The sequence below is a fragment of the Stegostoma tigrinum genome, chromosome 27 (genome assembly GCF_030684315.1).
Source record: "Stegostoma tigrinum isolate sSteTig4 chromosome 27, sSteTig4.hap1, whole genome shotgun sequence".
In the NCBI taxonomy this organism is placed as follows: domain Eukaryota; kingdom Metazoa; phylum Chordata; class Chondrichthyes; order Orectolobiformes; family Stegostomatidae; genus Stegostoma; species Stegostoma tigrinum.
The window spans coordinates 17,126,798-17,138,950 of NC_081380.1; the positions used below are offsets into that span (position 1 = coordinate 17,126,798).

The 12,153-nt window shown below is 42.1% G+C and overlaps 1 protein-coding gene across 8 annotated transcripts in view; it reads right to left on the minus strand.

Annotated features, from left to right (window-relative positions):
- LOC125464533 (RIMS-binding protein 2) overlaps nucleotides 1-12,153 on the minus strand; it is a 218,364-nt gene that overhangs the window by 49,479 nt on the left and 156,732 nt on the right. For all 8 annotated transcript variants that reach the window (XM_048557017.2, XM_048557015.2, XM_048557016.2 and 5 more), the window contains 3 exons: nucleotides 7,401-7,552; nucleotides 6,084-6,548; nucleotides 4,846-5,271 (listed from right to left, as the gene is read on the minus strand). In XM_048557017.2, the coding sequence (XP_048412974.2) occupies nucleotides 4,846-5,271; nucleotides 6,084-6,548; nucleotides 7,401-7,552 (1,043 nt within the window). The remainder of the gene's footprint in view (nucleotides 1-4,845; nucleotides 5,272-6,083; nucleotides 6,549-7,400; nucleotides 7,553-12,153) is intronic.

Sequence of the window (12,153 nt, forward strand, 5' to 3'; positions counted from 1 at the left end):
TCATCTGCAAACTTATGAATTAAACCTTCTAACCTTCAATCCAAATTGATAATGTACATAACAAATAGCAAGGGCCCTCACACCAATCCACTGGTCACAGACTTCCAATAATAAAATCATCCTTCAACTCATGTTTTTAAGCCAATTTTGGAACCAGTTGGTGACAAAAAAAATGGGAGATCTGTGGCACAATTTTGGACACGAGACCTACATTTTTTTGATGTGAAACCGCTGCTTTTTTGTCCCCCAAAAGCCTTATTAGTCACAAGGGGAAGTCTACAGTCTGGAAAGTCACCACTCACTGGCTAAACACGATGGTCGTTTGAAAACTAACTCAGTTCTCAGCAGAATGGCAGAATAAATGTGCCATCAAGTGGCTCACAGATGGCTGGTTACTGAGAGTGTGCCTGTAGAAGCATTGCTTGCAGAAGTAGGTGGAACCACTGATGGACTCTGAGAGCAAGAGACTCGACAGAGTGCTGTAGACTGTCTCCACTAAGGTGAAAGAAGTATTGAATGTAATCTCGAGCGAAGGCAAGTCGAGAACTGAAGGCATAGTGGGAGGTGTGTCCTGGAGGTAACTCTGGACTGGAGGTCTGGCAGGAGACAAATCCTGGAGGTGAGTCCCTCAAGGCCTCAAGTTTTGATGTCCAGCATGGTCTGGGGACTTGGCCTGCTACAGTCTGAGGTGAAAAGGACTGTAATTTGAGTACCTTACTTTCCTTTTTATTCTTATGCTGAATTTTTATTTATTATTCTTTCAACTGTGTATCAAATATATATGCATCTGTACCTATGTATCTCGTACCTAAGATGGCACCTTAAGTGGCAACATTGCAAACTTTTCACTGCGTTCATTCAAGTGCACATGACAATAAAACTAACTCTATTCTATTCTATGTATTAAGCACATTTATCTAAAAGGAACAATATGCTTTCACTTCACATTCTTGATATAAATGACCTCAATGTAGGCTTCGTGACACTAATAAATTCAAAATATTGTCTCTTCATCCTCCAAAGGAAAAGGCACATGTCAGAAACACCATTAAAGTACAATTAGACCATGAATCAAAATTCTGGGTCCATAGCAAAAGGAGTTAGATTTAATCAGCAGATAGATATAGGAGCCTGGAGGACATGATCAAGTTAGAGGACATTTGACAAAAGCAGATTTATAAAGCGTCTCGCTTTCAGTCTCTCTGAAAAAGTAACTGACTCAATGGGACATTTATTTGCTTATCTGACAGCTAAGATTGAAACAAGCTTGAATCTGAATTGGTGTTAATAATTCCACTTCATATTTCACAACAATTTATAGTCTTACAGCAGAGTAACAGGCCTTTCAGTCCAACTCATTCATGTGACCAAGTTTCCAAAATAAGACTAGTCCCACTTTCTGCATTTGGCCCATATCCTTCTAAACCTTTCCTATTTATGCATGTATCCAAATGTCTTTTAAATGTTGTAACTGTACCTGCATCCACTACTTCCTCTGGCAGTTCATTCAATATGTGAACCATGTTGCCCCTCAGGTCCCTCATAAATCTTTCTCCTCTCACCTTAAATTTAAACCCTTTAGTTTTGAATTCTCCAACACTGGGGAAAAGACCTTTGCTATTCACCTAATCTATGCCCCTCAAGATTTTATAAACGTCTACAAGGTCAACCCTCAATCTCCTCCACTCCAGTGAAAAAAGTTCCAGCATATCTTGCTTCTCCTTACAACTCAAACTTTCCAGTCCCAGAACACCCTTGTAAATGTTTTCTGCACCCTATTGAATTTAATAATATCCTTCCTATAGCAAGGTGACCAGAACTGTACACAGTACTCCAAAAATGGCCAAACCAATGTCCTGTACAACGGCAACATGACAGTCCATCTCCAAAACTCAGTGTTCTGAACAATGAAGACAAACTTTCCAAATGCCTTCTTTACCATTCTGTCTATGTGTGACACAACTTTCGAGGAACTACATACTCAACATTTTGGTCTCTGTGTTCTACAAGACACCCCAGGGCTCTACCAGTAACTGTGTAAGTCCAGCCCTTGTTCATGTTACCAAAATGCAACAATTACACTCCATCTGCCACTCCTCAGCCCCTTGGTCCAATTATCCTTTCCTGTGATGGTTTTTCTTCAGACCATCATTTGAAAACTAACTTCAGTTCTCAGCAGAGTGGCAGAATAAATATGCCATCAAGTGGCTATGCGATATTGTTAGTGTATAATTGCAGACTAGATAATTAATTTTCACTTAGCTCTTCATCTCCTTATTACAAGGAGTAAAAACATCCCCTTCCACAACACTCACTTCTGAACTAGCATGCCCTCTGACCCATTACTTTACTTCAGGGACATTTCTTACAGCTTGACAGTTAATAGAACTGAGGTTTGGAACTGCAGATGCTGGAGAATCTGTATCTGCTCCCACGAGGAGCTCGAACAGTTTGTCCACTTCACCAACACCTTCCACCCCAACCTTAAGTTCACTTGGACCATCTCTAATACCTCTCTCTCCTTCCTGGACCTCTCTCCCTCCATCTTGGGCAACCACCTAGAAACCGATATCCATTTCAAGCCCACCAACTCCCACATAGAATACACCTCCTCCCACCCACCTTCCTGCAAAAATGCCATCCCCTATTCCCAAGTCCTTTGCCTCTGCCGCATGTGCTCCCAGGATGAGGCATTTTACTCCTGTACACCTCAGATGTCCTCGTTTCTCAAGGACCACAACTTCACCCCCTCAGTGGTTGAGAATGCTCGATCTCCCACATTTCCCGCAACTTATCCCTCACATCACGCCCCCCCACAACAATAACAACCAAAACAGAATCCCCCTCATCCTCACATACCACCCCACCAACTTCTGGATCCAATGCAACATCCTTCAACACTTTCACCATCTGCAATTCAACCCCACCACCAAAGATATTTTTCCCTCCCCACCCTTATCTGCTTTCCAGAGGGAGCAATCCAGTGAGTCCCTTGTCTGCTCCACATTTCCCTCCAGCCCCACCACATCCGGCACTTTTCCCTTCAACTGCAGGAAGTGCTACACCTGCCCCTACATCTCCCCGATCATCCCCATCCCAGGCCCCAAGAAGACCTTCCACATCAAGCACATGGTCACCTGCACATCTGTTAATGTGGTATACTGCATCTGCTGTTCCTGATGTGGCCTCCTCTACATCAGGGAAACCAAGTGGAGGCTTGGGGACCGCTTTGCAGAACACCTGCACTCGGTTCGCACCAAACAACTGAACCTCCCAGTTGCGAACTATTTCAACTCACCCTCCCATTCCTCAGACGACATGTCCATCCTGGGCCTTCTGCAGTGCCACCATGATGCTACCCGAAGATTGCAGGAAGAGCAACTCATATTCCGCTTGGGAACCCTGCAGCCCAATGGTATCAATGTGGACTTGACAAGCTTCAAAATCTCCCCTCCCCCACCGCATCCCAAAACCAGCCCAGCTTGTCCCCGCCTCCCTAACCTGTCCTTCCTCCCACCTATCACCTCCTCCCATGTCAAGCCCCACCCCCATTTCCTACCTAGCAACCTCATCCCGGCCCCTTGACCTGTCCGTCCTCCACGACCTGACCTATCTCCTCCCTAACTCCCCACCTACACTCACCTTTACTGGCTTCATCCCCGCCTCTTTGACCTGTCTGACTCCTCTCCACCTATCTTCTCCTCTATCCATCTTCTATCCGCCTCCCCCTCTCTCCCTATTTTTTAAGAAACTCCTTCCCTCCCCCATTTCTGAAGAAAGGTCTAGGCCCGAAACGTCAGCATTCCTGCTCCTCTGATGCTGCTTGGCCTGATGTGTTCATCCAGCTGTACACTTTGTTATCTGAGATTTGGAACTCATCATTTAGCAAATGACATTCACTACTCACCCTTCAAAGTAAATCACTCATGTGCCAATACACTGTCCAATCATCTAATCTATTCCCTGTCTAGCTCATCACTAGCTCCACAGTATTTCAAACATTATTAACACCCATTGAAGCAATTTGTTCCATCAATTTGTGATGATGTGAAATCAATTCAGTATGCCTAAGTTCATTTTGTTTGATCCCTGAAGGGAAAATCTGTTTTAAACATCAATGACAAGAAGAAGTATTTAAAAGCAGAAACAGGATTGTGTGGCTGTTACAGATCTGAATAATACATTCAATTGGAAGACTATTAATGATGGTTAAATCATTTTAAATTGGAAGGTGAAATGCAGGAAATTTTGCATAAGCAAGTTAAGTCAAGCAGAGAAACTTGGTAATGAAAGCAAATCTTGAGTTGCTATAGGATCTGAAGAAAGGTGTGGCATGGCCTTCAGAGAGACCGATTTATATTTCTTGTTTAATTCAGACATCAATAGCTATATAAAGATAATCTCTGTGAGAGAGTGTATTCTTGTGTTTTTTGTTGCAATAGACTGCAGTTTGAAAACAAAATCAATCTAGCATCCAACTATCACAAAATATGTCCAGTCTTTCAACATAAGGTAAATGGTGAAATAGCAAGGCCAAATGCAACTAACTTTCAATAATTTGATGGGCATGTCAACTGGAAACTAGGATACTACTTCTTCTTGGAACATTGCGCCCATTTTGAAACCTTCATCCCACAGTCTGCCCTGGATTTTCCACAGATCTCACAAAAGAAAGTAAATGCCCAAAATGCATGCTGCTCCTAGATTTCTCCCGTCTCTCACCTTTACCTATATCCAGTAAATGTTTAATTTTAACTAACTGGCACTCTCATCTATTGAACATCTTCATAATGGCATGTTTGAAGAAAACACCAAGGTAGAGCCTGCTTTCAATTTTTTACAAACCTGAGGAATATCTCCAGACTGGAACTGTCTCCGTCCAATGACTTCCCCTTCCTTTGGAATGTGCTCTTTTTCTTGATTAAACTCTGAATTAATCAGAAATTCCTCAATTGATGGCATCCTGGTATTGCTTGGAGAAACACTGTCATCTGAGTGTTGTGGAATGGTTCTAGCTAATACTTCTATAGCTTTGGTAGTCTGTACCATCTGGTCATTTGGATCACTTTCCAGAATGTTCTCATCAGAATTTTCCTTAGTATATGTGTTACTGACACCAAGATCTTCCTCCTTCTCTAAGTTCACAAGAAAATCCTCAAGTGAGCCAATTGGCCTCTTCATTTGACTATTTTCCAAATCTTCTGCATCTTCTTTAGGTTGTTCCTCAATTCTGTCTACTTCACAAGAGTTTTGTAAATCTGCAGCATCATCCTGTGAAAAGATTAGTGGATTATATTGACTTTGGCTGAATCCAGTTTCTGAAACGTATTAGATGTTACAAATAGTCACATGAAATACCAGAATTTCACCGGTGAATGTGAGCAATTTGATCCCATTGCTTTTGGAGATCATCCATGGACACTAGACACCATTGGAAACCAAAAGTGTTTGAAAATTAAGCACCGAGAATCTGTCCCCCTAGGCCAGTTACTGAAAAACAGACTTGCATCTTACACTGCTTCTTTCATGATCTCAGGATATCCAAAAGTACTTTACATTTAATTAAGTACTTTAGAGGTATTGTAATTTAGGAAACCAAACTTCCCCATCAAGCCATGTTACTGAAGAGAGGTTCTCCCCCAGTCAGTTATCAAAACTAAAGTGCCTTTTAAAATTGTATTAGAATTAACCACTCTCTGAATTAGGGGAACTGCACCAATCTTGAAAACCAAAGTATAGATAAGCGACTTTTGTCAAATCGGAGGTATCTCCCTGAACCATGTAATGAAAAATAATGCCTCCCAAAAACCAACTACTCCAAAATACACCGGATTTCCCAAATCATTCAGCTGAAACCAGAACCCACCCCAAATTAGGCAGCTGAAGACAAGCCTCAGAGCAGAAGAGATAACTTCTTCGTTGTTACTTCCTTTCCCATAATGGAACATTTGACAGCAGTTTTGTGCATTCCCCTGACGCTGTACTATAAAATTCCAATTAATGCATAAGCAGTCAGAGGAGTGTTGCCATAGCAGCCCTGTGATGCAGTACACCAAAAATAGCTAAAATCAAGTTCTACCTACCTGCATTTCGATATTTTCTCTTTGAATAGATGCTGGTTCTTTGAAAGTAACACTTGTTGAATTTGGCATTGCTTCGATTGCCTGACCCCCTGGAGTGTTAAAAGCAGACAGAATGCCTCCCTGCTCTTTTCCATTACGGCTTGTGGTACTCTCACAGTCGAGAGCTTTGTCAGAGACCATCCCAGTCAGATTGTCATATTCATCCTTAAAATCCGGAACGGGCAATTGTTTGCTGACAGGAATACTATTTTCAGGATGATCACGACTTTCAGCGGTAGACTGTGATGGTGCAGAGTGCAGAGGGCATGTAAACAGAGTTCGAGGAATTTTGACAGGGCTAGAGTCTGCTGATTCACCGTAAGGAGACATGGTGCGAACTGTGAGTTCCTTAGAAATTTGAAGAAGCTGAATCTGATTGGATCTTACTAGCACACTACCAGCTGTTGGTGATGCCACTTCAATAATCTGAGAAGAAATCAGAGGAGTTTATGTTGCCCTCAGAAACTCAGTTGTAAGTTCCATCAAATCTTTCCAAGTGATAATTTAACTGAAGCCACGGACATACGCATCAAGAATATGCATTCAGAATGATGCAGCAACTTCATTTGAAACAGTACATGCTGACTTTTTAATGACACACTGCAACATTCAGTTAATCAAGACAGCATCTAATGATCTGCATTAAAGACAGAGTACCAACAACACAGCATTCTGAGGAGTAATGTTCAATATTGAGAAGGAATGCTTTAAAATGCAGTGATACAATTGGGACCAACCATGGATAAGCAGCTGGAAGATCCATGGGCACAATTATGGAATTTATAGTGGAGGCAAAAGGAGGCATAATCATTGCCAAAAATATTTGTGAATGAGCGTACTTTCATTTCTCCAAATAGTTGGTCCTACAAGTTATCTGTAGATGTTCACAGATTGGCAGCGCATTTTTTGATAGTACCAGTTGTTCAAACAGTTTTGAGGAAAATTGGACTCTACAATATGTCTAGTAAGATGCTAATCTGAACAGAGTTCACTTATTTAAACTGTATCATTTAAGTCATGATTTTGCTGGTTCTCAGCCACAGAGAATTGCACCACTCAGCCTATTAAAGGTGCTGTATCCCTACAGGAGAATCAACCTCGTCCATTCTACTCAAAAATGGTACCTTCCATTGTATGTTAGGCAGTGACATGGAAAGTTGTGAAACTCACGAGCATTGTCAGGCAGCAGGAGAACAGCATGAAAGTAGGGTTAACAGATGTACCCATACACAGAGACAAAGTAAGAATTACTTACAGGAAATGCAAATGGAGCTTTACCTTCTGCCCGTCAACATAGACAGCATATCCAGTGACTCGCACACCATTTGAGGTCCCTGCAGCATCGATAGTCACTGGCAGCCAGCTGATCAACACAATCCCAGGGTTGGGGCTTGCTTCTATCTGAACATCCAGGGGGGCATCTGGGGGGCCTGCATCAACCAATAATGTCAGTCAAACAAGGACCTGCACCAGTCAACACATTCTCAACTCAATCTATGCCATAAGGCACAGGTACAATGCAATGACTAACAGTTTGCGTAAACTGAGAGAAAGCAGCCCTTTGGGAGTGCAGTGATTTTACATTACAAGTGCTGACAGTTTCTTTCTCTTTACCCTGCTGAGATTCCACATGATTTTGAAAATGTCAATCAAATCTCATCTCACTCTTTCTCTCCAAGGAATAGTTCCAACTTCTCTGATCAATCCTTATAACTGAAGTTTCCCATACACGAAACTATTTTTATAAGCTTCCTCTGTACTCTAATGCAATCATACCCATCCTGAAGTGTGGTGCTCAGAGCAGTACACGGCACTCCAGCTGATTCATGTCTTAAACCTCCTTAATCCTTTCACCCTTGGCCTCTATTAATAAAGCCCATGATACCTGTAGGCTCTATTAAGTCTATTTCCACTTGTATTGCCATCTTTAATGACTCATGAATATACACTTGTAGGTCCCTCAGCTCCTGCACACCCTTAAGAATAGTTAGTAAAAAGGACATGATTGAAGCCTTTGCAACCAGCTAGAGTCACTTACTAGGTGATTCATCTCATCTATCTCCTGCTACTGTCATTAGAGCAGCTGCCAGTATTTAGCCAATGTGATTAACTCTTAGTGCTATCAAGAAATGTTTTTCATATTCTATAAGGAAAGGATGATGAGCCGCAGTAGTGGTGTGGGAGGATTATGCTTTAGATTTGCTACATAGCCAGCTAAGATTTTCTAGTGTGGCTATGATGTTGAACTGTTCAATAAAGTGTAAATTACCGAGGTTTTGCCTGTTCACAACAAATCCTTGTTGGTTAGAGTCCAGCGTAGGCATGTTCCTGTGAAAATGAAGGACAGGAATGGCAGGATTCAGGAATCTTGAAATGACAGGGCAAATTATAGCTTGGTCTGAAAAATAGGAAGCATACCTAAAGTCTAGGCAACTAAAAAGATCCAAAGTTTTTGAAGAATAGAGAGAAAGTAGTAAGCGGCTCAAACAGCGAGTTAGGAGGGCTAAAATGTCTTTAACCAGCAGGGACTTTATACTTTATACTTCAGGAGCAAGGGTAGCTAGGGAAAGATTAGGTGCACTCAAGGATAAAAGGAGGGAGATTATGTGTGGGGCCAAAGGAAGTCGGTGAGATCCTTAATGAGTACTTTACATCAGTATTCACCAAAGAGAAAGCACGAGGGATGTTGAGATTACGGAACGGGTCGGGAATACTCTCGGACAGATCATCATAATGAAGGAGAAAGCATTGGTGTCTTGAAACACAAAGGTACACAAGACCCAGGGACAGATGGGATCTATCCCAGGGACTGTGAGAGGCAAGGGAGGAAATAGCTGGGGCCTTAACAGATATCTTGGGATTCTCTTTAGCCTCAGGCTCCAGAGCACTGAGAAATGGCCAATGTTGTTCTTTTGTTTAAGAAGAGAAACAGAGATAATCCAGGTAATTACAGGTCAGTAAGCCTGACATCAGTGGTGGAGAAGCTGTTGGAAAAGATACTGAGAAACATGGTTTATTGACATTTGGAAGTGAATGGACTTGTTAGTGATAGACAGTATGTGTCTGGGTGGAGAAGGGCATGTTTCACCAACTTGATTGAATTTCTTGAGTCGGTGACAAGAATGATTGATAAGGGAAGGCCACTAGATGTTGCCTACGTGGACTTTAGTAAGGTAGGCTGGTGCAAAAGATAGAGTCACAAGGGATCCAGGCTGTGCTGGCTAAACGGATACAAAACTGGCTTGGTCATTCAAGACAGAAAGTGGTGGTAGAAGTGTGTTTTTCAGAATTAACATCAGTTATACTGGTGTTTCGAAGGGATCAGTGCTAGGACCTTTGTTGTCTGGAGGAAATGATCTGGAGGAAAACGTGGGTGATCTGATCAGTAATTTTGCAAATGACACCAACTGGCGGAATTGCGGATAATAGTGAGGATTATCAAAGGGTACAGTGGGATATAGATAGATTGCAGATTTGGACAAAGTAATGGCAGCTGAAGTTTAATTCAGATAAATGTATTTTGATGTAGGTGATGTATTTTGGATGATCAAATTCAGGTGTAAATTGTACAATAAATGGCAGAACTCTTAGGAACATTGATATGAAGCGGTCCACAGATCCCTGAAAGTGGCAATGCAAGGTGGTCAAGAAGGCATATAGCATGTTTCCCTTCATCAGCTGTGGCATCAAATATGAAAGTTGGCAAATTATGCTGTAGCTGTATAAAACTTTAGCTAAGCCACATTTGGAATATTGCATGCAGTTCTAGGCACCACATTACCAGAAGGATGTGAATGCTTCAGAGAGGGTGCAGGGAAGGTTTACCAGAATGTTGCCTGGTCTGGAGGGTTTTAGTTATGAGGAGAGGTTAGATACACTCAAATCATTTTGCTGGATAGGCAGAGACTGAGGGGCAACCCGATAGAGGTCTATAAAACTATGAAAGGCATAGATAGGATGAATAGACAGAGGCTTTTTCCCTACAGTGGAAAGGTCAACCTCAACAGGGCACAGGTTCAAGGTAAGAGAGGGAAGGTAGTGAAGGTAGGAAGAAGTGTAGGGAAAAGTTTTACACAGAGACCGGTGGGTGCCTGGAACGCACTGCCACTGATGGTAGATGTAGTGGAAGCAGGCATGCTTGAGGCATGTCATGAAAGACACATGAACAAAGGGATAGAGACCATGTATGAGCAATAAGTAGCAGGTATAAAATCAGGATTAGGAATTGGTGCAGGTTTGGTGGGTCGGAGGGCCTGTTCCTGTGCTGTAATGTATTGTAAAACCAAGGCAAATTTGGCTAAAGATTTTCAGTCATCAAAAAGTAATACAAGGTACCGTTGGAAGGGCCATCAAGCAGCAGTAAGTCAGCAAAAACCAGCTAACTGATGCCTCAGAGATAGCAGGAACTTCCGATGCTGGAAAATCCGAGACAACAAGGTGCAGAGCTAGATGAACATGGCAGGCCAAGCAGCATGCATCAGAGGACCAGGAAAGCTAATGCTTTGGGTCTAGCTTTCCTGCTCCTCTGATGCTGCTTGGCCTGCTGTGTTCATCCAGTTCTACACCTTGTTGTAACTGATGCCTCAGTTGGGTTTTGCCAGGTTCATCCAGCTCCAGACCTTATCCCATGACCCAAGCATGAACAGAAGAATGGATTTCCAGAGATGAGGTAAGAGCGACCATCTACTATCTAGACAGCATTTGAGCAAGTTCAGCATCAAATGGTCTAGCAAAATTGAAACCATGGGAATCAGGAAGGAAACTCTACAACAGCTGAAATCATTCCCAACACAAAGGAAGAAACTATTGTTGTGGAGACTAATCATCTCAGCTTCAGAACATCAGTGCATGGGTTCCTCAGAGTGATGTCCTGGCCCAAGTATCTTCAGCTGGTCCTCCAACAGCCTTCCCACCATCATAGCTCTAGAATTTGGGACTGTCATTGATTATAGTACAGTTTCAACTCAGGCAATGCCTATATGCAATGATTTCAGGCTGGGGTTTTTAAGTTACAACTGACATTTATCCAACATAAGTGCCGGGCAATGATCATTTCCACCAAGTGAGAATCTCACCAGTTCTCTTGACATTCAAAGGGAGTGTATTTGTTGAATTCCCCAAACCTTTGATGTCCCCATAGACCAGAAACTTTACTGGAATAACCAGATAGGTGCTATGGTTACAAAAGTAGGTCAAGACTGAATATTCTGCTGAAAGTAACTGAACTCCCTACTTGCCAAAGGTTTTATACCAGCTACAAAGCACAAAGTTAAGAATGTGATAGAATAAAATGAATGAATCCAGTAACCAAACAAATTACCGAAATAAAATGCATAATTAAATGTTCTGCAATTGACTGTGAGAGCGCATTTCCTACAATCCTGAAGAAGCTCAACACCATTCAGGACAAAACTGCCTACTTGACTAGCACACTATGCACCACACAGAAGTAACACTGCCGTTCCATTATAGACACTGGAAAAAATACTGGAGCTTCCTATCTTATACAACTACACAACACAGCAGCTTATCAGCACCTTCTCAAACAAAGTTAAGACTTGGCAATCAGTATTAATATTGCCAGCAGCATTGACACCACAACAAAGTACTCTAAACAGGTTTGGGTGTCTGTACCTAAGAAAGGAATATCAGACTTAGAGGGGATGCAATAAGGGTTGGCTAATTTGATTTCAGAGGGTCGTTCTCTAAGAACAGATTGTATTGCATGAGCCTATTTTCTCTGGACATTGGAAGAATGAAAACTGAACTTACTGAAACATAAGAGTATGAGAGAGCTTATGGGGTAGATGATAAGTGGCTATTTCCCCTAGGTCCAGTGTCGGGAACTAGGCAGAATATTCTCAAGGTAAGGTGTTGGCTGCTTAGGACTGAGATGAGGAGAAATACCTTCACTCAAAGGGCTGATCACCTTCGGAATTCTCTACCCCGCTGGTGCATGGATGCAGCAATGTCAAGTATATTCAAGGTCATTTTGGAAAATATGGGGATTAAGCAGAAAGGATGAGAGAGA